Below are 24,121 nucleotides of genomic sequence, written 5' to 3'. Positions count from 1 at the left end.
TCATATATAACAATACAAAAGCCACAAAAAAAAAAACAAAAAACAAAATGGACATAACGGTGGGGGTGGTTCACATTATTCACAGCTTTAAGTACTGTAGCATAAGAGCGGGCCACAGCAACAGCAATCCTCCTGCGATGTACGTTATCCGTGCACCAACACCCCAGAATGCCACCGATGCAACGATCGGACCGACCGCACGGGCCAGCGCACCGAGCGATCGAAACACTCCCAGCACGGTACCTTTCTGATGGAAATCACCGTACTTGGACGTGATGGTAGTCATGCACGTTACTACAAAGGCGGTGGCTGAAATTTGAAGAAAGAGCATTTTATTTGAATTGTGATGAATTTCATTGTCTAAAAATGGCAAGAGAATGCTTACAGATGGCAAACAGGATCATGCCCAGGTAAAGCATGGGGGAAGACTCGGCCAACCCGACGATGATGAAGGCAGGAATGATTAAATAGAGACCAAATACGGCGGAAGTCTTTACCAACCGATCGGGAAGCCGGCGCACTACCGAACCTTGCAGCAACGCCATTAGTACACCTGTTAAAATAATTTAAATTGTAAAAAAAGATATTCAATCGATCAATTTGTTTTACCCACCTGTAGTAAGAAACACCTTTGCTTGATCGATCGACGTGTATCCGAACTTGTGGTACATCAAAAACGTTACCGTAAACTCAAGTCCGGAGTACAGGAATAGGTATAAAAAGTAAGTCACACCCAAGCTCCTCAGCGAGCGCACATCCTTCTGGGACAAATTTTCCACCGCCGAGAAGCGAAACAACGCTCTAATACTGATGTGATCGATAGCGTGCGATAGTGAGTTGATGATGCGCGTCGATCGCTTCTCCTTCGGTAGCGTTTCCTTCAGGCACAGCGCCAAAAACAGAATGTCGGCTACGGCTAGCAGCATCGCAAACATGGCCGGTGCGAAAAACCACAACGCACTCGTTTTGTCCGAAAGCCGCGAAAACATAGCACCAATCATTGGGCCCGCTATGAACCCGAGTGAAAAAGCAATCCCAACCAGGGCCATCGCTTTGCCACGGTTCTGTTGGTTCGAAACGTCCGTTATGACGGCCATACAGAGCGATACATTGCCCTTGCTAATGCCACCGACGAAGCGAGCTATCACAAACAGCAGGAACGATTCCGAATACGCCCAAATCCCGTACGAAGCCGCAATGCCGGTCTAAAATAAAGAAAAACAAAAGGTTAAACGGTTTGCTCGTGAGCTTACTTTCACCTTTCACCTACCGCGCACAGTAGCATGAGTGGTTTGCGACCATAATAATCGGACAGAGCACCGACAATTGGACTGCTCAGGAACTGGAGAAAACTGAACATGGATCCTAGTGCGCCACCGAACAGAACGCTTGTGAAGCGTTCAGGCGCTCCGATCCACACCTGAAACTGCTTAATACTGTCCGCCAGATAGCCGTACAGTTGGTTATCATTTTTCCGGTAATACTCGAGCAGGGACGGAAGCAGTGGCAGTATCATGGTGAACGCTAGCAGATCTAGCAGCAGCGAAAAGAAGATCACGTACGCTGTCCCATGGGTGCGAGTGATTTCGGTGATGTTTTTCGACGATTCTGGCACTTTTTCATGTTTGGGCGCGGGTTTCAGGTTGCTGGCGATGTTGTGGGACGGCGCGGACACGGCGGACCGTTTCTTCAGTTCATCCAAGTTGTACGTCATGTTTGTTGGTGGGCTATAAGGGAAAGAAAGATCATGAAAATATTAACTGGAAATTAAACCGAGCGGAGCTTTGTGATGTTTGCAATGGGGAACGAATGCTTTTGAACAAATGGCGTATGAAATGTTTCGCGAAAATTAGCTCTTAATATGATCACCTTTTTCAATCACCACTCAGTAATGTGAATCGATCGACACGATCGCTGAACACCTAACCTAATACTACAAGAGCATCGGGGGTTTCGTATGGAGAACTATAAACCACTGTTACGTTGTGTGTTTTACAGCTTTCTTTGCAAACCAATAAGGAACGAACGCGTGTCCGTCTCAACACTGTCTCGCGATCGCGAAGATGGTGAGCTAAAACAGCTGCGTAAGATATCTCAGACCAATACAGCAAACGTACAACCGGATCACTTTACAAGCTATGTGTATCGTACTTTCACTTTTACCGCTCCGTCGTGTTGTGCTGTCGTGTACCGTTTCCTTATGCTACCGAAGGCGTCGCAACCTACAAGAAGCATCGATCTTACTCCGGGTCCGAGCATACGTAGTGTCTCTGTAGTGGTGACGATTTCGGCTAGTGATGCTGCTATTGCTGCTGGGCAAGATTCAATGCGTGCATTGCGAGTATCCAAACACACGTCCAATGTAAACGAGGGTGGAAGAAAACTAACGCAAACAACCGTGCTAAGTAATGAGCCGTGCAGAGCATTATTATCAGCGGATGTGTCTATCCATTCAGAGAGCACTAATCAACTCGTTGACGATAAAACAAATAATCACTTGTACGTGCCCGCCTGTGCTGGGTGTGTTTATGTTGCAGATAGCAATACGGCCCACTACAGCTAACGATTGTTTGCGAATTCGATTGCCGCAATCTCCGCCCGCTTCTCCTTCCCCTTAATAGCACGATCCCAATTCCCAGAGATATGATGTCTTGACGATCTTTACCTGGTAGATACATTGCGTGCGTGTGTATTGTGTGTAGGAGGCTATCAACAGTATACCAGCATTGTTGATGGAAACATTGTTGTTGCGTATTGTTCCGCAGCCTCAACAAGCGTTGACAGCCACCGGCATCACGGGCGGTGCCGACCGGCACAGAAGCATGACAGTTTGTAAAATCAATTTACGCAAAATGTTCATATTCTGAAACATTAGTTCATAGCCGATTGTTTCCCCGAATATTTAAAGAAAAAACGGATTAAAAAAGGCTATGACTATGACTTTAATGTTGAACGGAACCATTCAAATTGAATCGCTACAACGAAGGATTGTAGCGGGTTTTAATGAAGGATTTATTGTTCAATTATTTTACTGCTATTAGTAAAATGGTATATAGCGTTTAACAGTAAAGATTACTAACTCGACGAGAATGGCATAAAATACCATTTAGGTTTTTCTCTAGTACACAGGAATGACTCTCTCAGGTATGAGTAATTCCAATCACGGATGGTGGCAAACTCTAGATCGCTAATGGTTTTCGTTATAAACTAACAACACGTGTTAGTACTAATTGCCTGTTTGCTTTTTGTTGAAAATTTACTCTTCAAATGTTCTCTTCTGTTTTCCACACAAAGAAGCAATCACTCCGTTAAGCAGTCATGAAAAGTTTATTGAACGTTATTTCTTGAAAATCACTTAAATATTAATTACAAAAAAATGCCCTAAAACTAAGCCAGTAAAACCTGGCTACTCTGAGCATAGTTAAGCGAAAGGAAAAAGAACGCATTTTTTAGTATCACTATAGTATGCCCGCGATCACACGTGGTTCCCTAAGTCAAAATTTATTCACCATAATTAAACATCAAAGTACGGAACTATCACAACTGGTCCGCTTGTTTGTCGCAAGAATAGGAAGATCTACGGTTCATGGGGGAAGAAAGGAAAAGGATTAAATCAAACGAAACACCAACCATCGATCGATCCTCCTTATCGTATCGATCCTTACGAACCTTTGCGCCCTCCGTGCATCGAAATTACCACGCGAAACAGTTCAAAGTCCGGCATAAGAAGTATCCGAAGCAGTATTATGAACAGTCCTAGCACGGTAGCACCAAACCATAGCCAGGAAAATACGAGTGTTAGGAAAAAGTTCTTATCCGCCTGCACAAGCGTTGTGTTGTCCTGAACGAGCGAAAAGTAAACTATTAGCCGGGCACAGCTAAGACCGCGCACGGAGTCCACTTTTTGAAACTCGCCGCACAAATGCGTTAGCCCTTCTGTAATCAAGCTTGCCGTTACAAAGGACACTATAGAACAGGATAGGAAAAATATTAGCGATGGAAACACGATACGCCAGGGTTGTGGTAGGATTCTGGAAAGCATACGAGAGAAATAAACGGTATGGTTAATGAAATACATACAAGTGTACCGAGCAGGAAAGTGCACTAGACGGGTTTCCTGCTCTTTACCGTTTGTCACTTACCCTCCCGGACCGTGAACGAGGAAAAGTGCTAGCCAAATAATGCAACTTATAGCCTGAAAGAGTGGCATATTTTTCAGTGTGTCGCAATACGTTCCACTGTTCCAGTTGCTCCAATATTCGTCAATACCATCTGAAAACCCGGGGGAAGGGGGGGGGGGGGGGGTGTAAAAAATCAAGAACAAATTAGTATGCTTGTACGTTTTAGTTACACTTTTGCGTAAGTAACATTACACTGTGCAACGGTTTCATTCGTTCCACCGGAAGTGGTTCCATTATCGCCTGCTATCTCTACGATATGTAGGTTTGCCTTAAGCAAGCAATGGTTCTTGAAGTCGGCAATTAAACCATGCAGACTGAAACTAACCACTAAACACGAGGAAACAATCAGCAGTAACGAGAACACGGTGCATGCTGGAAAGAAGGCCGAGGAAAACGATAAGACAGAATGGTGAGTTCCAGTGTTTTTCGTGCCAACAATGACGGTACTATAACATTTACTTACATCTCCAACGTGGATTTACTTTGGACGGTTCCTTCTCAACTATCCGGTGATGGGAGCACAGTACGGTCATGGTCTTGGTCGTAATGTGTGCAATTTTTACACTACCAAGCGTTTTGAACTGGTTGGTGCCAACGAGTAGCACGCTCCACCAACGAGCGCTTTGATTTTTCCTGTTTTTGTATTATTTTGGCCCAGCCTGCTAAATCAACAATAAACACACCACGCACCACCATGAATAAATTAAATCTGGCCCCGTCCTTGACGCCGTATGGGATTTAAGCCGTATGCATTCCTTGTGCGGGGGACTTAGAAATAACGCATTACCTCATTGCGTATGCTTCGTCGAATGGTAAGTTATGATCTCATCATAACACAGCACTGTACACGGGGAGGCACGTTCGAATGAATCATGTTGCAACACACGGATATCACGGTTAGCGCAGCAAGCGATCGTTGGGTCAAAACTAAACTGGTTCTGAAGTGCAGATTCCTCTTCACCGTAACCAAAGATGTCGCACTCTTTTTTAAACAAGCTTTGCTGGTTGCTTCCATCACTATTCGGCTTGCTTCTCCCTCAGTACGCCGGATGCGGAAGCCATAGCAACGATCCCCACGGTAGTATCGTGTTCGTGGATTCGAACTACACACCAGGCTGTCTGAAACAGTTTTGAATCAAGAACGCAACGACCAATGTTTGTTGTGGGGAGCGCGCACGAGAGCGAGAGCTTGGTAGTAAAACCGCGAGAGTAGTAAAACTGTACGGCGATCGGTTTAATACTGTAGTTACTGGATGAATGAGAGAGAAATTAATGCAAAAAGTAAACAATTCGTACTCCGCGGTTTTTGCTGCCTTGTTGGTGGTTTTGGGCGTCTGTCCATCTGGTAGAATGATCGGTAAAAATAAACACACATAAATTCTGGATATTAAATTACGGCTGAGCGGGGGTGACACACACACAAATACTGCACTTGATCTATTTACGTAGACAGTATTCGAACCATGCATCAGACGAATGAAGTAAACCAGATCGCGCGCGCGGATCAGTTGGTCATATGATTTAATGATTTACTAAGCACATAAATTAAAGATCCTATCAATGTGAAAATCTTGCTTTATTTACATAGGAACGAATTCAACGAAGTGAAACATATACGTTTGCCCGACATGTAGACGAAGAACGCTAGTGGAGAATTTATTTCACATCATTAATTTATTTTACCCTAACCTAATTTGTGTACTTATAAAGTTATACAGATATACTTGGAAGTTATGTTCAATTCATGTGCCCCTGCCGTTTATAGGATTAGACGGGTTTTCACATCACAACATCATACGATATTTTGAGTAGATGCTTACAGCAATATAATGTGTCTCACGCGCGTCTAGTGGTTATTGTGAAAACAAGTTGATTTGGCAATAATTGCTACCCTGGCAAAGTGCATGTGCAATACATTGGGTATGGGTGATGAGATTCTACCGAATCGTTTAAGGTTAAACGAGGGTTCTGTTTAAACCATAAAGTCTGGAATGCATACCACATTCGCAGCTCATTCGTAGGGGGTTGCTCCTTTGCATTCGTCTCAGTCCATATAACCATCACGCATGTATGTAGTTACACGCAGGTGCTCTTCTGCTGCTCTCTATTCCCGTTCTTTCAACCCCATACGTGCACCTACTTTCATGAGGTTTTGCCATTTTTTTTACTCCCATTAGTACGCACTTGGGAGATTTTCTTTTTCCTCTTCTCGCCGGACCAATCGGCATCGTCTTCATCGTCCTCATCGCCACCGAAATAATTGCCGGTACCTACGTCACGCGTATTCGCTATACGTCGACTCGCTATGCGCGATGAGTTTCTTCCCATACCTGAAATGTTGCGAATTGGTGCGTTAGATATCTCAAACTCTATCACAACTCACACCAGGTTGAGGTGGTTTGTGGGAGAATTCTCTTACCCATGCACTTTTCCAGATGTGGAGCAAATCTCGATGCGGCTACGATACGATTACAGTTCGGACAGTGGCAGTCGATAGCTTTCTTAGTGTTGGACGATCCGAATACGTCCATGTCGGGCTGGTCAACGATCGTGTACGGTTTGCTGTCCTCCGGTTCGCCCTCTACTGCCGCACCGGAACCCGTCTTGAAAGCATGATGCACCTCGTACACTATCCCAAGGATGGTTTCATCCACCAGGGACTCGTACAGATAGTTGGCAGCTTTTTCTCTCGTTTCGGGGTCACTCATAAACCGACGAAATTCCCGTATCAGTTCTTGCTCGTCCGCGTACTCTATGTGGATCCCGTCGGTCTCACTCATTCTGCTTGCTGGGGTTTAAATTTTGCAGGAAAATGCCGATGGTAATTAACTAAAAAATACACAACAAAACAATCACAAGCAGCTGTCGGCGAAACGGAGAACTGTGGTAGAGCTTGCGATCATCAATTTGGATAATAGGAAAATGTAGAATAAAAATGGTTGATTTTGAATAGAGTAGAAATTTTGCAGTGGGTTGTTTATTTGTAAACTCAGAGTTTTTGAGCAGGTTTTATTGTAAAAGCATGCAAAAACAACGTAATGGAATAAAATAAAACTTTTGAATATGCACGAATCTTCATGCTACAACAGTGTTGTGGTTGTTTTTTTTGTAGTCTACTTTAACGCTGGTGAAGGAGAATCCGGTTAACGCCATAGTATACCGAGTTTTATATTTTTGCAGTAGCTGATGTACCTAATTAAGCTTAAATTTTAGCAATATAGTATTTTTCATAATCTTCCGTATACGTATTCATCGAACGAAGATTCGTTAAACTGAACGTTCGTTAATTTTGTTTTTCAACGAAAACGTCAACCCCAACCGCAGTTTTTTAACGAAAACGTCAAAGCCTTCGCAGTTTTGGACGAAACCTGTGCTAGAACCGAAACTGGTGCTCGGAACAGAAGAGTGAAAATTGTGTCTGCGTCAAACTTTTCCAAAACCTCTGTCGATCGCTTTCCGAAGCAGCTTGTGTGTTATTCTCTTCAACGCTTTAACTCTCCTCGACCACCACCCCAAACTAAACCAGGTAAATTAGGTGAACAATTAGTAGCTTTCTACAGTGCATTTTCATTTTCATTTCTGGGTGGCATCTGCGAAAAAAAATCGATGGTACTGTGCTGTGCCTAGCTGTGCGGGCGATGGTGATGGAATGTGATGATGATTCGGTGGCGGTGGTGATCTGTGAGCCTCCAAACACAGCGGTGTGACTCAGAAACAAGATATCGGTTCGGTTTAATTGAATCGTACGAGATGAAGTCATCTGAAGCTGGTACGGAGATCCGTTTTTTTTTCTCTGTGTGAAGGTGTGCCTGCTTTATCCCCATCGGTGTACGATGTTGTGCTACGCCCTTTCTTGGCGCACGCATGAAGCGCAGCACTACGCTAGAATTGGCACTGTTTTGGCACACACATGTCCTTATGCGGGTGGCCGCGCGCTACGCACACACACACGTATACAGCGACATCGTTTCAGGGTCAAGTCTAAAGTAGACGAACGACTACCGTCCGTCTGTTCTGGACAATTGGACAAAAGGAGTATTTTTTGCGGTTGGCATTTTATTAAAATAAAAGGATACAGCCAGGCTAAAACAGGGAAGACGACAGCGGAGGAGGAGTTCGAATTCCCAGCGCTAATTTATGTCCTTTTTACTCGCCCCCCCGAGCCCCATCATATCCTTGAGACAGGACGAGAGAAGACCGCAGTCATTGCGTTTAAAGGATGAGACACAAACACACACAGGCGCGCCGTTTAGTGCGCGGGTGTCAGAGCGGGACCAATGCAACGCCACACCACAGATAAAGTTGATGCTTGGCGCATACTCAAATCAGCCCTTCCCGGTTGTGTTGTTTTTTACCGTATCCCAAACCTTATGATATTGATTTTTTGGGGAGTACGCACCTAGAAAGACAGCCCCCTCCTAGTGAAGGGCTCCAAGGAGATGTGCTGATGATGCTCGATTTTTGTCATTTCGGCGCTGAAAAAGCGACATTGCAACCTTTAGGTTTTGTTTGTTCGCCTCTCGCATTGGGTATTGCTTGAGGCTTAGGTTAACATAGATGTACTACGAGGCAAAAACAATTCCTTAGTCTAACAACACCTCTGGCCAAAGTCGGCTCCTTCGTCTTAATGATGCCTTATAAAACCTTTTGATATGAGGCACAATGATGCGAACGGAAGTCTTTGTTTGCGGTTCGTGCTGACAATGGCTTCGGCAATGCTTAAACGATAATGGACTATCTGATTTGAAAGCAAATTTAAAATTTATTGTTATTAAAATTAACATTTAATACGCATTACGCATTCGAACAATCGATTGTCATGGCAAACATGAAGCATAGGTTTTGAATTAGTAATTACCAGCTTATAATTCGATGCATTAAGGTAATTGATTTTTATTTTTGGTGGGGCTCCAGTGTGGGAAACAGCAGTATTAATCATAAAACCTCTTTTATCGTTGTGTGTGTGTGTGTGCCGGAGATACAAACATGATATTTATAAACTTTCTCATTTACAGAATGCCGGCTGCAGCACCCGCAGAAAATGGGGCAGGAGTACCCAAAACCGAGCTGCAGGAGCTCCAAATTAAACAGCAGCAGGTTGTCGATGAGGTAATGGAACACGCTACTTCATTAAAAGGCTGCCGGCCCAACATCTGCCACAGCAAAATCAGCCCTATGCGCCCAACACTGTATAGTATTTAAACAATTTCTTCTATGCTTTCTGTGTACTCTTTCATGGCTCGATGGTTCCGTCGTCATCCCTAGTCGTTGGACAGTACACGGCGTATGCTGGCACTATGTGAGGAGGTAAGAACAATCCATTTTCTTCCCTGTTTTGTGTCGCATTACCATTACGGGACAGCTCCTTTACAAACATGATTATGATGGATGCAAAGTGTATTTAAATAGAGGAACTGCACAAACTACTTCTACTACTTCACGCAATGATTCTGCAGGACTGCCTTCTTATTTACAAATTTAGTACCGCGTATGCGTTTTAGAGAAAGCGCGCGCGGTAAATTTCAAATGTTCAAATGCTTGAAATAGCCACCTGAAGCAAAACAAAAAAAAAAAGCAAATCCTCCGGTAAAGTTGCGTTATTTAAATCGATTTTGTTTTACTACATCAAACTAGTAATATAGTAAAACTCCTAGTTCGTTATTATGCTATGTTTCGCTCATTCGATTCGATCGAAGATTCTGTCGATTCTGTCATTGGATTTTCAATTCCCCCCCCACCCCCAGGAAGTCATGTCAATTTAAATTGTCCTGTTGTACCCAAAGCCTGCCATATTGTCTCCACTTTGATGTGTTCTTTAGTTTTCTTTACAAAACGTGTTTTATTTTTCCTAGTTTTGAAATAAAGTTTTGCAATACGTGACGCAAACATAGAAAGTTCATGTATGTGTGTGTGTGTATTGGTGTGTTGGTTGGTTTTTCTTTTTATCAATAATTATAAATGTTACATTTCCATAAACAAAAAAAAAACAACTTTTTCGATGTTCAACTTTCTCATGTTATTTGTTTGATTTTGCGTCGCGTTTTAATATAGAGTTCTTAATGAGTTAAAAACAAGCATTCAATGTATTATTTGCAACCTTAAGCAATCGTCCTAAGAAAACAAAAAATAACCAAAAGAACAAAATAATGCTCCATTCCTCCAGTATCCTTTTTCCGTTTGCCGTAAGAAATGTAATTGGTCAGGAATTATGCGTTAGGTTCTATCTTCTTCGTTTGTTTTCGTGTTGTAATTTACTTCCATCTGTGTTGTTGTTTTCTTTTTCTTCTTTTCCTTTCGTTTAATATCCTTTTGTTGAGGCTGCGTGTGTTTGTATTATGTCCTGATCTATGTTGCATGCCTATATGACTTATACTTATGTCTAACATTCGATCGTACTAACTATTTACGTCACCATCACAAATTCTAAAATTTCTTCTCCTCCAGAATGAAACCACGGCTGGATGAAGTTTGAATACAGAGAAACAATAACTCTTCTCTTTCCTATTCTGTCCTTCACTTGTATTAGAGCTACTCTCGATACCTATCACCTTATGCTCTGCTATCTATTTTACAATACTCTAGAACCTACTAAACTAAACGAAAACTTTGCGATGCATGAGTATCTGATACTGATATTATTTCCGCTCTTCCGGTGATACCGATTTTCAACGATTTGTCCGAGTGGATCGTTTATTGTTATATTTTTTACAATTGTTTCCCATGTGTTACACAAGGAAGCAACATTTAGTTTAAACACCTTGAACATAAATTCAATATTGCTTTATGATTTATTTATACGATTTATTGTAATATTTAAACAAATAACTGTACCATACAGCAAAGATCAATTGATATATGTAAAAAAAACTCAACTTTTTGTTCGTTTTCGGTGTGTTGCTACATAAATTTTGCCTATTTGCTCGTTTGTAGTAATTACCTTTAAACGAACCGAGAAATGCTTTCTAATATGTATGTGTTAATTGTTTACGTTTTCATAGCTTTTACATATTTTTTTTACATCTTGAAATGAATGTAACTGTAATGTAACGTATTATTAACAATTGTGCGCAATGTGCTAATACAATATAAATAAAAATATCCACGATCTGCTCAAAATCATTAACACTATAACAAGCACTCGAATGGAGCTGGGTCTTGTAAAGTTGTTAAACAGTGTTTTGATTTTTTTAAACCATTGTTAAATTATCTTACACCGAAGCTATACAATCTTCTTATCGTTTTGTGTGTGTGTGTGTTTTTTTGTATTAAGGGCACAGAATAAAGTTATCCTTCGTGAGTTGAATTTATGTTCAGTGTTTTGGTGATTTATGTTTAATTTTTAAAGTCTGTTGAACCGAATTGGCTCTCTTTTTGTAACAATGTCTTGCATTTTCTCAAGTGTGCGAATTTATGAAATGAACGGACACGCACAAATTGTATTCTAAAGATATTAGCTTATCATCGATAATAACCTTATACAGGGTCAAAGAAAAAGAAGAACGGAATCCGCGCCAGGTTACAAATAACAATAACTGCCACATCAATATATGTACCAAAACATACGCTTAGCAGATCGATCGATACAGGATAATATATAATGATGATTTGGTCGCAAGGACAAAATTCAAACAACGCTACCATCAATATCCTCTGCCGATCGCAACGATCTGTGTTTACGCGTTTACGGAAAATCCAAAACGAACAAGCAGAAACCTATTCAAAACCAAAAAAAAAAACCCGTACGCTCCATCACTACATGTATACGCAGAACAATTAACAAATGACACTTATTACTGATTATTCCAAATGCCGCCATACAAAAATAGAGCAAGGAAGCCGGGATTCGAACCCTGGTGGCCCTTGACGATCAGGGAGGTGAGTCATCATATCATTGGACACATTCTATACATTATCTATCTATATTTGTAATCCTTTGGAATGCAGAAAAAAAACATAATTAATTTTACATAACAACATATGTTGTTTGAATGTATGAACCACTTACTTACTACACACTCCTCATTTCAAACCGCAAACACATGTAAAACTCACATTTCGTTTTGATTTATTCATCATAAAAACAGACACTGAAAGCTCAACACATAATTACATTCCCTCCAAAGCGCATATTTCACCAATGCTTCAATGTTGCAGTTTTGTGCCCCCTGAGATGTACTTTTTCACGATGATTCCATTTATTTTGATTCCCCCCTTTGTCCGCCCATGTGTTTTTTTTTTTTTGTGAAAAAGAAAATGTCGCCAAATCAACCTTGTGTTTCACACTGTCCTTTTTCCAAGCACTAGATTTTCATTTATTTTTATTAACTTGAAAATTATACGCTCTTGTTTGTTTAACTATTGCTTGAAAACTTTTTTCATGGTAGAAAATGTATACCGCCATCATATTGACATTTTTTTCTCATAAATCTACTTCCTTTTTCTCTTGTTTCTCAACTTTTGCTCGCACTAGCGCTCCTTACACCCACACAGATGCAGACGCACTAACTGCTGCTTATATATAGTTGCTTTTATGTATATCTTGTATCTTGATCATATTTTGTACATTCTATTTACGATTTTTGCACTGCACTAGTTGCGTTCCGTTTCGCTGCACCTTTCACGATTCTATCAGATCTTTCCAATCTGATCACACCTGGCCCTTTCGATCTACCTCTCCAATCATCGTCCTGTACGCGCAGTGTGTACGTAGGTTATGCACTCTCTGCATAGTATGTTCGATTTATTGTAAGCTTGTTTCGTTTTCGATTTAGTTGGACTTGAGTTTGATTGATTGAACGTTTCATTTTCATTTCGTCTGTCGCTTTCTCGTGCGTAGGTACGCTTCGTATTATGTGTAATTGTGATTTTACTTCTCTATTTAATTACGTTCCATACGTCGTCCCGTACATGAAGTACTGATTAACGGCCTTATTATGTTTATGATTTATTTTGACATTGTGAGTGTTCTTGTGCTGTGTTGTGGATATCGAAAAGAGAAAATAGACGGCTCATAAAATGACGGGTACATAAAGCGTAACAATAAATGTGGTGTCGTGCTCAATGCTCAAAAAAAAAAGGAACTGGAAGATTGCGTACCATGCGTATGATGTAAGAAGTACTTAACAAAATACTGAAAGCTTGAACAATGTGTAGTAAAATCAGGAAGCAATATTTAAAATCCAATTTTGTACTTTCAAAAACTCAATTGAACAAAAGGTACTCTCTGATTGACATGACTGTGGGTGTAAGCGATCGATTTGATTAATATGGCTGGCAAACGTTAGCTGGGGAGGAGGAGGAGGATCGCGGTAAACTCAGAGAAATGAATGGTTGTCTCACAATTTACTCGATAAGATAAATAAGATTAATAAGACACATGATCTGTTGTACACGTAAGAATTGTAATATGCGACTGGTTTGTCGCACAATTTAGAACGTGAGAAGTACGATGCTAAGATGATATTTGTGATATTTTCTGATCTAGAGCACTGAGGTGGGAATGCGAACCATCGTAATGCTGGATGAACAAGGAGGTAAGCTTATCCACTGTTGAGTTAGCAAGACCAAATCAATAACAAAAACCAAAAAATAAAAAATAATAAAAGAAATAACTTCTACACACAACTGAAAACAACCTTAACAGATAGTTTACAGATAACAGAAATCTCATATTTTTGTTGGTAGTAAAACTGAAACTAACCTCTGCTTGCAAATCTTTGTTTCTTCAATTCGTTTGTTAAAGTATCCGGATTTGTGTATAATAATGACTAACTACCCCAATCACAACAAATTGTACAACAATATTAAGTGAAACTTACATTTCTCGCTCTCTCTCTCTCTCTAACTCTTCCTACGCTTCTTCGTACGAATTAAATTACCAGTTTAATTGTGCAACGGGGTTTTTTTTTTTGTTAATGTGAGCAAATCGGAATGAGATTCGTGTACTTACTAATGTGCAGCACGTTTCGAACGTATATCCAAACCACTAAACTAAATAGGCAGCCAAGAAAATATCACAAATCACTTCAGAAGAAACCAAAAAACCAACGAAACTAACTTAACTTACCCAGCAAAACTAACGATGATTCACCCACTGAAACATACTTACAAGTACTTACCAATCGGAAACAAACAAACGTACCAATGAGCACAGCACTTTTCACTCTAAACTCTGCATCTGCATCAATAAAACAACACAACAAACAGGTATATTTATAAAGCCATCCAACATCAAACCGAAAGCGACGATGATAGTACATTTAAATATCTATTTATATATATATTGTTCTTTTTTGGTATATTTCTTTCCCGAGAAGGTTGAATTTTTGTTCTCGTGTTAGTTTTATTTTAATCCCAAAGATTTAGTTTGTTATTATTACGTTATCCTACCATTCACCCTGTGATGCACTTATGTTTGCAAATTTAGTATCAAGAAACAGAGTTTTAGATTTCGGTTTTGGTTCGGTTTGTTTGTTTTTGTATCAAGTTTTTTTTAATCTCTTACAAGTGTTTTTACTGCAAAAATTCTGTTGGTTGCAGCATTAGAAATGGTTTCGAATTTTTCTAACAATTTAATTACTGTAGCTTTCACGCGTTTTGGTTAAACATTCACATTCTAAAAATATAACTATTTTTAATATTGTTTTGAATGATCCCATCTATTTGCTCGAACTTTGCCCCTTTCGAGATGCGTGGTCAGCTATTAAACTTCCCTTATTTGTTTCTTCCGCGGAACTTAAATGCAATACACTTTTATTCACCATTTGTTAGGTTTTTTTGTTTCTTCTTAATCCTTTTATTTTACACGATTTCGAGTTCCGTATTTGTTAATATTTTCCGTTGTTTTCGTTTGTTTTTTTTTTTTCCTGAGAGTGTAGAACGTTGCATGACATTCGAGTAATGTTATTACTATTATCTTTCAATACTAATAAATATTATCGCTACATAGTACTACTATTTAATATTCTACTAAATACTACTTACAACTACTTCTACTTCTACTATTACTATCATCACTATAACTACTTTTACACGTTAACTATTTATGCTATAGCATCTAACCCTGTAAACGTTTTTGTTCTATGGTTTCATACATTTCTATCATTTCATAACAACAACATGAAATTACATTATTTGAACGAATTGCCCGTACTTTTTCACCTTATATTGAATGCACAATGTTCACAGTACCCACAAAAAGTACATCCACAACCCTTTTCGATCCAATCACCTTCTAAATCGATCTACATACAATCATATACAAAAGCATTTCATAACCCGTCCACAATAAGCAGCTCACTTATCACTTACTACCAATTCTCATTGCTGTTAAAAATGATCCCGGAGATCTGTGTTTCGCTCTGTGTAATTTACAAAATATAATTGGCATTCTTTCTCTATCTCTCTATCTCTCTCTCTGTCTTCATGTGCGATCTTTATGATCTTACGATGTGTTCTATAACATGCAAAAAATGCGAAATCCTAACTAAAACAACGCAGAACAATTGGACCGAATCGAGGAGGGCATGGATCAGATTAATGCCGACATGCGTGAAGCTGAGAAGAATTTAAGTGGCATGGAAAAATGCTGCGGTATCTGTGTCTTACCGTGCAACAAGTGAGTTAATTTGTTCGTGCACTGCTTGGTTAATTCGTTCGCTAACATAATTGTTCATTTTGTATATGTAGAAGTGCATCCTTCAAAGAGGACGACGGTACCTGGAAGGGTAATGATGATGGCAAGGTGGTCAACAATCAGCCCCAGCGAGTAATGGACGATCGTAATGGATTGGGCCCGCAGGCTGGTTACATCGGAAGGTAACAGGAGGTTTTACTTGCTTAATTACTTATTTATTATGAGGCGCTGCAATCGTTTGAGGATAAGAGGAATCTGTCTGAGAGTCTATGCCTCAGAAGCGTTTGTGAGTACATGGACTATAAATATTCTACACAGTTCAAGCGTCGTCCTTCATGGCAATCATTCAGATTGCCAGTCAGCACCTTTACGCACATTTCAACGTATATGTTGTTGTTTAAAAAGAAAGCTACATTTTGAACGACTGAACGATTGCCTAGCTGCACACCAGGGCAGTGTCTGGTGGTGGTATCATCATTATTTAAGGACCTGCCTCGTTAAAGATCCCCAGCTTTTGCGTAACTTATTCGATCCTTTCGAAAGTTTCCATGCTACTACACAGCAGAGTCTTCAAAACAACGATATAACTGACTTTGTTTAACACTCCCCATACTGTGCCTATACGCCTCCCGCTAACACATTGTTTGCACCCCTTTTGCAACCATGCAGGATCACGAACGACGCCCGAGAGGATGAGATGGAGGAAAATATGGGACAAGTGAACACGATGATCGGTAACCTGCGAAACATGGCGCTCGATATGGGCTCCGAGCTGGAGAATCAAAACAGACAGATCGACAGAATCAATCGCAAGGTAAGTGTCCTGTTTCACTCCGCCCGTTGGCTTTCTCTCGCCACACACTGCCATCGCCGGTGGCCGCGGAAGACGGACACTTCCGGTCGCGCTTTGCCGCACTACTGCTCCGATCTGCGAACTCGCTGAACACCCGTTCGTTCCGGTGCGAAGTGTTGTTGTCGAGCAGTGCGAGAGTGAGAGAGTGTGAGAGAAAGTGCAAACGAAACGAGAAAGAAACGGCGAAGCATCATATATGTTACCGACCCTTTCTTCTATATCTATACATATTTAGCCGAATGATCTTTCTTAGTTTTTTTTTTTGATCAGATTATTACATCGTTAACATACATGCATTCGTTTTTTTTATCCATTTACCTACTACTGGTTCGTTCTTTTGGTTTTTTTTTTCCTTTAAATTACTAGTATGAGTTTTATATGTTGGTGTTTTCTCTAAATCTACCAAACAATACCACTACTTGCAGCAACATTGTGCAACAAAACAATCAGAAAACATAAACATAAAAACATAACATAAGCTATCTAAACAGCGGTTTTGTGCTTGCGCATTTCTCTAGTTTTGTGTTATTTTATTTACTTGATTTGTTGAAGAAACATTTTCCGAAACACGGATGTTTCTTTGCCATTAGTGTGCCACCTTTAGTTCGCTCTGTCTCTCTCTCTCTCTCTTTCTCTGTCTGGATTAGATATCCTGTTCGGTATTGAAACGCAATGTTTGTACCACTATGTTCTAGTTTTTGTTCGTAATTATTTTACAATTACTAATTCCGAGCGTAGCGGAGAAGCATCTATGTTCTGTCGTTGAAACGCGTTGTTGTCGTCTCTGTGTGTATACTGTTGTGTCCCGTTATTGTTTGTTAACACACACAAACACACACACACGCACAAGCAACACCGAGCCCCCCCCCCCCCCCCGAGCAACAATCACAACCCTTCTTAAACATTACATTACCCCAAAAGCTCTGTCCTTTCTTGTGCATTCCTGCTCCGTTTTTGTTTGTCTACCGTTTTGTACGTCTTTTCTGTAATTTCTCTCTATCTACACCGATCTTTCATTCTTAATGCGCCTGTGAACCTATAGAAAGGTGTGTTATATATATAGTAAATGTTTGTGTAGCTTTCAAGTTGAGCGTGTACGACGTTTTTCTGTTACCAAACGAAAGTGCAAAACTGTCCAGAATTCAGAACACAGGCTACAAACGGAAACGAGCTATTTGCGCGATTGTATTAAATTTTATGACCATTTGGGGACGAAACTATCCCACATTTTGACCAAACCAAAATTATTTCAAGGTTCTCCTTTCCGTTTTCAAATAGATTTTGTTTGTGTTCAAAGTGTTGTTTTATTACGCTCGTAGCTTATGCACACTCCTAAAAGAGCGCCAAATGATAAACCGAAATGATAAACGCTTTACTTATCTACTCGATAGGAGTAGTTGATCCGTTTTTTTTTCGAACCCCGCCCCAAACAAACAAACATTAGTGGATCTTTGATAGTTAGCAAGAAAAGAGATCGAATTTACGTTGTTTTTACGCAATTCTGTTAACATGCTTCTTATGATTTTGTATCATATTCCCTCTTACAACTAATCCAACGCAACTCTCTCTCTCTCTAATGCCTCGTTTCCCCGTTTTGCGCTATCCTTGTTCGCTAGCTGATTGTGTTGTTTATTTTCTATATAACTTTACATCAAAACAAAACGACAAGCCCGATTTTTAAATGTTCCGACATGCAACATAACTTTTGGCGATAACCCCACGGACCGCTGGGAGAAGAATTATTTGAGATATCGTTTTCTCTCGAAACAACAAAGCTTTAGTCGTGTGAGCGTTGGCGGCAAACGAGCACCGTAGGGTTTGACGTATTTTTAGAGCGCAAAAGATGTTAATTATGTTTTTTTTATACGTGTATTTTATCTGTGTTTAGTTTACGAATGTAGTTTTTTAAAACGCAAAGCCTCTATAAATGAAAAAAATGTTTAGTTTAGTCGCGTTTCGCAAATGGCATAATGAGAGAGAGGGCAACAGCAAAAGTCCGCCATAATATGCTATGTTAATTATTATATGTTTTATTTAAAAAAAAACAAATATTTTCTATGGTGTAATACTGAGCTATGACTCCACTTACTATACGTCAAAAGCTACGGTGTGCAGTACAGTTTCCGCTGCACGACTAGCAGATAGCACTTCTTCGCAACCAAACGGTAGAGTATTGTGAATTTTCCTTTCCAAAACACCTTCTGAAACATTACCAATACGCGTGTGTGTGTATGATGGGAGTAAGTATCCGTTATGACCCACAAAAAAAAAGCTATCCGTTTGGTAGGTAGAGCCCACTGTTTTCTATGTGCCAAAGTTGATAATTAACTTGTTCTATACGCTCACCACGATAGTGAGAAACCAAACAGATGGAAACCAGGATGGAAGAGGAAAACATTGAATTGACACCCCACGATCACCAGGATGGACAACAATCTGTTATTTGTTTTCGTGCTATTATTTTTTTCGTCCCAACCTTATTCGTATTTCGTTTCATTGCTGTCGTTGTTTTATGCGCGCTTTTTACAACCGCTTTCCGCGGTAATAGGCTGGGTAACGAGGATGCAAGGACCTCAACGCTTCCGCGCGTTGGTTCATCAATCGAAACAAGCTATTGTACATCACAATGTACTAAAACTGATCATTGGGTATGAAACGCAATTGCTGCTTTTGATTTGTTGCTATTAATGAGGGAAGATTAGCTGCTGCTAGAAGGAAAAGCTTCCATCAATACATGAAGCGCATTGTTCTACAGGTGTATGAATGAAATCTACGACCAATTCAAGCGTGTTCTTTCCTATGCATCTAACCCTTTCAAGTGCTATTGGGCGACCTTTAATTTTTGTTTTGCTTGGATTCTCCATCCTCACGTTTTCCAGTTTAATTTGTTCGTTAACTCGATCGAACACGGGATTAGTCATGTCGAACAAAATGAGCGATCCCGAATGCCGCCAGCAGTGTTTTGTTTTTAAGTTATGTTTTTCTGTTCTGTTATCTCGTGCTCCCATTCCCATTCACGTACGCTACTTTAGAGGATCCCCTCGTTATAACGCGCACTACCTCGATTTTTTTTTACAATTCATTGTTGCATTTCTTTCTTCGATATAAGCGTTTTTGCGTTAGTTTTAAAACGTTTTTGTTCCTCGCGCGTACAACTTCAGTGAATAATCTGATTGAGAATCAATTGCTCTTACCTCTCTCTTACTCTTTCATTATACTATATTCTATACTCTATATATATACACTATATATACCTATGTTTATGTTTATGCATGTGACATGATCGTTATTTTAATGCTCTTCCAACAATCTAGGGCGCATCAAATGAGGACAGGATAAAGGCGGCCAATGAAAAAGCGCACTCGCTTCTCAAATAAAAAGGGTACCGAGTATATATATAGCAAGTGCATATATACAATATACACAACCTATCTATACATATATATATATACATATACTTGTATGGTTATCGTTATTATTTTACCTCCCTCCATAAACGGATATCGAAAAACGAACAAACCGCGAAAAATGTAAGTTGGTAGTTTTCTTACTTCTTTACACACATATATATGTATATTCATTCTTAGTTTTTTTTAATACTACTGCTATTTATGCGTGTAATGGAACATATTTATTAAGTATTAAGTTTCTTTATGTCAATTCGTTCTTATTATATATCTATATATGTAGGATGTGATATTATTATATTATGCTGCGGAAACAATAGAGAACAGAAAGGAAATATGACCCACACAAAAGACATTAAGAATAAAACAATGTTTATGAAACATTAAAACGAATCTGATCACTGCTTTTATTTAAAACTCTTTTATCTTTATACAATGCTCTGTTTCTTATTTTTGTTCTTATCTTTCTCGGTTTAATTTTGAACTATCTTACGTTGATAAGCCTTAAAGAACAAACAATGTAGGCAATTATGAAACTTGTACTAACAAAACTTAAAAAAAAGCTGATTTGATGAGAAAAGCTGAAAAGCGGCTTCGAGAAGTATAATTGCCTGCAAGTTTCCGGCCTCTAATGCCTTCTTTTACTCGTTCAACAAATTTGCCCTCCCCAAACAACTACACCTACTTTCCGTTGATATTTTTTCACTGTGTAGTTGAAGCGACTGCCAAATTAGCCAATACTTAAACGATATGTTTTGATTTTTTCGAATACCTCACCTTTTATTCCAACTTTTTCACACACCGATCAATAACTAACTTGCCCTAACTATCTCTCTAATCACATCGAACAACCGAAACCGAACCGCGTACGTGCGTGAGTGATCTTATCTCTGTATGCTATCGACTTCCGTAGGGAGATTCCAACGCCACCAGGATAGCAGCGGCTAACGAACGGGCTCACGATCTGCTGAAATAAGATGTTACAACACACACTCTACGGGCGGAGAAGATGGAGAAGAGACGTTAGGCGGCCGATACAAACATCAACAAACATGGGACATGGGCATTCGGTTGTAGATTGATTGGTAATCTTGTCAAACATCTGCCCCGTCCCCCTCTAAAAGGACGGAGTAAATTGAAGCGAAAACCGCCTACAATTTACAAACAACAAGCACCGAAATTGGACATGAACACTAACAAAAATGGAGGGAAACCAAACCTGCAGTTTGGAGGAACAAACTTTCAGAAACCGGACGTGTTAGACTGTGCTTTGCATTTAAATGAGCGTTCAGCAGAGATGGAAAGAGAGAGAGAGAGAGAGAGAGAGTGTGGGAATCAAAATAGGAATGTGTCAATCGTCGCCACCGTGCTTGCTGATTAGTGTGTAAGGACGCTCCTAGGCTTAAAACAAGAAACACATTGATGCTCCGTTAACGTGAAGCTGATAAGACGGTCGTATTACGCATACATGCAATTTTACACACAACAAACCCTTTGAGACAGCGAAATGCAATACAATGTCCTCAGTACACAGCCGAAGCGCAACATAACGCCGGGCGGTGAACATATTACAACGATACTCTTAGGTTTCATTAGGTTGTGCAATTTTGCGTTTTAGATTCCATTTTTTACACTTTGCATCTCTCGCATCAAATTATCGTTCCGTCGTGTCGCAACGTGCCGCGTTTGCGTTTCCATTCCTTTCCATTGTCTAGGCTACCGGGACCAACGTATCCTGTCCCTTTCGTTCTAAATGTTTTCGTATCTGGAACGGATTTTGACGGCTACACTAGTTAATGCTTAAAGCGATGCTCGTTTTGTCCGTAACAGGCGACGGCACATCATACGGTTCAGCTGCTTTTAGTCACAAAGTAGGATAGGATAAAAATCTACTCCCCCTCCCCCTTGTTGGTTGGTTCAATTGTGTTTGATGGACGGTGTTTTTTGGTTTGCATTTTATCCCCTATATGTTGTAAAAATGTTGTAAAAGAAGTGCAAAAAAAAAATGGTGTGGTTATGGTGGTGGTGCATCAGTGCTGGAAGCAGTTGTGATCGGGGTCTCTGATTACATGCTTCTTATGTTCCATATTAATGCATTTTAAACGTTACAGTAGTGTAGACCCTTGCCATCATACTAAATGCTATGGGAATGTATAAGATTTTTCCATTTGCTTGAGACTTTTGTTTTTTGTTAGGACGAACTACGTTCGAGTGGTTTCCTTTTCTTCCCACCGAGTCGGCAAAGCAAAGAGAAGATGAAAGGTACAGGTCCAGATGTAGCAAATCATCATATCACCTGGGGGTTGTGTGTGTGTGTGTCTGTGCTGAATATGAAAAGGACGGATACCCCTTTTTGATGATTGTTGCCGAGTAAATTTAATGGATTTGTGTGCTGTAAAGCATCACTGCTAGGGCAAATCGTTTTCGTGCACTACGCGAACAGTTCGTGTGAGTGCTAATAATTCTGTCTGTGTCGGTTTGAGCTTTGTTTCTTGGTAATGGCTTACACTAGGACACACGAGGTGTTTTGTAAACACCTTTTTTTTCTTAAATAATCGTCGGATGCAATGCTTCAACCTAGTGTCGTTAAATAGGGCCAGTACAGCATTAATCGTCAGCTTTCGTTTCACTTTTCATCGGATTAGAGTGAAAAGTGGAATGGCAAGTTTTTGCAGCATGAAAATGCATTGATTTTGCTCTTTTCCGATTGAACATAATAGTTGGTAGTGTTGTTATTTTAAAGTTTTCACTGTGAACATGCGTATATTTGACTATTCTCTCTAGACGTTGGTTATAGATGACCACCAATCCATCGATCAAACTTTGCAACCGTAGTCCAGGCCGCACTGCGTACTAGAGAAAATAACAAGTCACAGCTGTAGGAGTAAAGGTAATCTCAATTGTAATTGCTGGATCGAGCACTACTCTGGCATTTTTCAAGCCGTTGAAAAGACAAATGGGTGGGATGTAACTTCAACAAATCCCCACAAAAAAAAATGAAAAGGACTCAGCGCTAGGATCACGCAAACAGGAGGAAAGTTTAAATTCCCAATTGCACTTCCACATGGTCTAATTTGCAAGCAATTTTTATCTCAATATAGCTTCAATCTCAAAAAATTAAAAACAAAAGCAAAAAATAACATTAAACCCAGTGTAGTGGAACTCTGCTGCATAAGAGACAAACACAACAACCATAGCCACCAAACAAGAGAAAGAAAAAACAAACAAAAAAAGAATGTCGAAACAGGCAAAAGAAAAGTGAAATTACTAAAAATTAAAAAAAAGGGCGTACTTTAATAATAAATATAAATATACAAAACTTATACATCATTAATGATACATTATTTACTTAGCAAACAAAGGGCGAGAGAGAGCGAGTAAATGTGCATATTGGGCGCGTTTATTATCATATCAAGCAAGCAGACGTAATAACAGAGACAGCACACAGCAAAACAGAATTCTACATACATGCCACGCATATTGGAAAGCAGCAAGCAAAAGGGCGAAACGAGGGAAAAACAAAACAAACACACGGATAATTAAAATGGTAGCAAAACTAAACACCGAAGTGAATTGTGTATCGCAAAGCAAGCTAATATAATAAGGGGAAGAGCAGTATATGCTGGGTGATAAGTGCGAATTGTCCATTTGTATATGGCGACAAAACAAAACATTGTGGCAAAAACTTCACACATACACACACACACAAAGAAAAAAACAACACGTTTGCGCGCGAATGATGATGATAAAAAAGATTGCAATATTATTGTGGTATCCTACCGATCGGAAACAACATTATGCTCGTCTTACTAAAACGAGAACGAGAAAACAACACAAAACAAAAAGCATTAATCCCAAGGCTATACAAATATATAGGAGTGTCCAGTGCAATGAACAAAAAAAAAAAGAAAGACAAGAAACTTTATCATATATACCAAAATACTGAGCTCTGGGCGACGGAACGAACACACTGAACACAAAAGGACGAGGGCGTTCAAGTATATACACTCATTATTATGTTTGAACAAAATGAACGTTGATTGAA

At 39.8% G+C, this 24,121-nt stretch overlaps 3 protein-coding genes across 6 annotated transcripts; 1 reads left to right on the top strand and 2 right to left on the bottom strand.

Annotated features, from left to right (window-relative positions):
• Window positions 1-68: 68 nt before the first annotated feature.
• LOC126559753 (major facilitator superfamily domain-containing protein 10) lies at window positions 69-4,737 on the bottom strand. The gene is made up of 8 exons (XM_050215927.1): window positions 4,645-4,737; window positions 4,374-4,553; window positions 4,143-4,272; window positions 3,753-4,031; window positions 1,271-1,727; window positions 614-1,205; window positions 386-553; window positions 69-309 (listed from the first exon to the last, which is right to left on the bottom strand). The coding sequence occupies exons 1-8, from the start codon at window positions 4,712-4,714 to the stop codon at window positions 80-82; spliced, it is 2,106 nt and encodes a 701-aa protein (XP_050071884.1). The 5' UTR covers window positions 4,715-4,737; the 3' UTR covers window positions 69-79.
• Window positions 4,738-6,302: 1,565 nt separating this feature from the next.
• Window positions 6,303-7,051, bottom strand: LOC126559192 (SAGA-associated factor 11 homolog). Its single transcript, XM_050215315.1, has 2 exons — window positions 6,601-7,051; window positions 6,303-6,511 (listed from the first exon to the last, which is right to left on the bottom strand). Exons 1-2 carry the CDS (start codon window positions 6,959-6,961, stop codon window positions 6,324-6,326), a joined length of 549 nt encoding a protein of 182 aa, XP_050071272.1. The 5' UTR covers window positions 6,962-7,051; the 3' UTR covers window positions 6,303-6,323.
• Window positions 7,052-7,521: 470 nt separating this feature from the next.
• On the top strand, window positions 7,522-21,052 carry LOC126559054 (synaptosomal-associated protein 25). Of its 4 annotated transcripts, none has more exons than XM_050215160.1 (8): window positions 7,522-7,707; window positions 9,197-9,290; window positions 9,447-9,488; window positions 12,008-12,056; window positions 15,681-15,798; window positions 15,870-15,998; window positions 16,486-16,630; window positions 20,990-21,052. In XM_050215160.1, exons 2-8 carry the CDS (start codon window positions 9,198-9,200, stop codon window positions 21,050-21,052), a joined length of 639 nt encoding a protein of 212 aa, XP_050071117.1. In that variant the 5' UTR covers window positions 7,522-7,707; window position 9,197. The 4 variants fall into 4 exon arrangements, with proteins under 4 accessions (XP_050071117.1, XP_050071115.1, XP_050071116.1 ...); XM_050215158.1 differs by lacking the exon at window positions 12,008-12,056 and adding an exon at window positions 13,666-13,714 and having other exon boundaries at window positions 7,525-7,707; XM_050215159.1 differs by lacking the exon at window positions 20,990-21,052 and adding an exon at window positions 19,984-20,465 and having other exon boundaries at window positions 7,527-7,707.
• The last annotated feature ends 3,069 nt before the right edge of the window (window positions 21,053-24,121 follow it).

The sequence above is a fragment of the Anopheles maculipalpis genome, chromosome 2RL (assembly GCF_943734695.1).
Source record: "Anopheles maculipalpis chromosome 2RL, idAnoMacuDA_375_x, whole genome shotgun sequence".
Classification (NCBI taxonomy): Eukaryota; Metazoa; Arthropoda; class Insecta; order Diptera; family Culicidae; genus Anopheles; species Anopheles maculipalpis.
This window is presented reverse-complemented; position numbering and strand designations above follow the sequence as displayed.

Coding starts and splice junctions, on each gene's coding strand:
- LOC126559753 (XM_050215927.1), bottom strand. CDS start 4,714: ATGACCGTACTGTGCTCCCATCACCGGATAGTTGAGAAGGAACCGTCC. Junction 4,032..4,142: donor CTCGTTCACGGTCCGGGAGG/GTAAGTGACAAA, acceptor TATGCTTTCCAG/AATCCTACCACAACCCTGGC. Junction 310..385: donor CATGATCCTGTTTGCCATCT/GTAAGCATTCTC, acceptor TTCAAATTTCAG/CCACCGCCTTTGTAGTAACG.
- LOC126559192 (XM_050215315.1), bottom strand. CDS start 6,961: ATGAGTGAGACCGACGGGATCCACATAGAGTACGCGGACGAGCAAGAA. Junction 6,512..6,600: donor ACATCTGGAAAAGTGCATGG/GTAAGAGAATTC, acceptor GCAACATTTCAG/GTATGGGAAGAAACTCATCG.
- LOC126559054 (XM_050215160.1), top strand. CDS start 9,198: ATGCCGGCTGCAGCACCCGCAGAAAATGGGGCAGGAGTACCCAAAACC. Junction 9,291..9,446: donor AGCAGCAGGTTGTCGATGAG/GTAATGGAACAC, acceptor CGTCATCCCTAG/TCGTTGGACAGTACACGGCG. Junction 16,631..20,989: donor TCGACAGAATCAATCGCAAG/GTAAGTGTCCTG, acceptor CGACTTCCGTAG/GGAGATTCCAACGCCACCAG.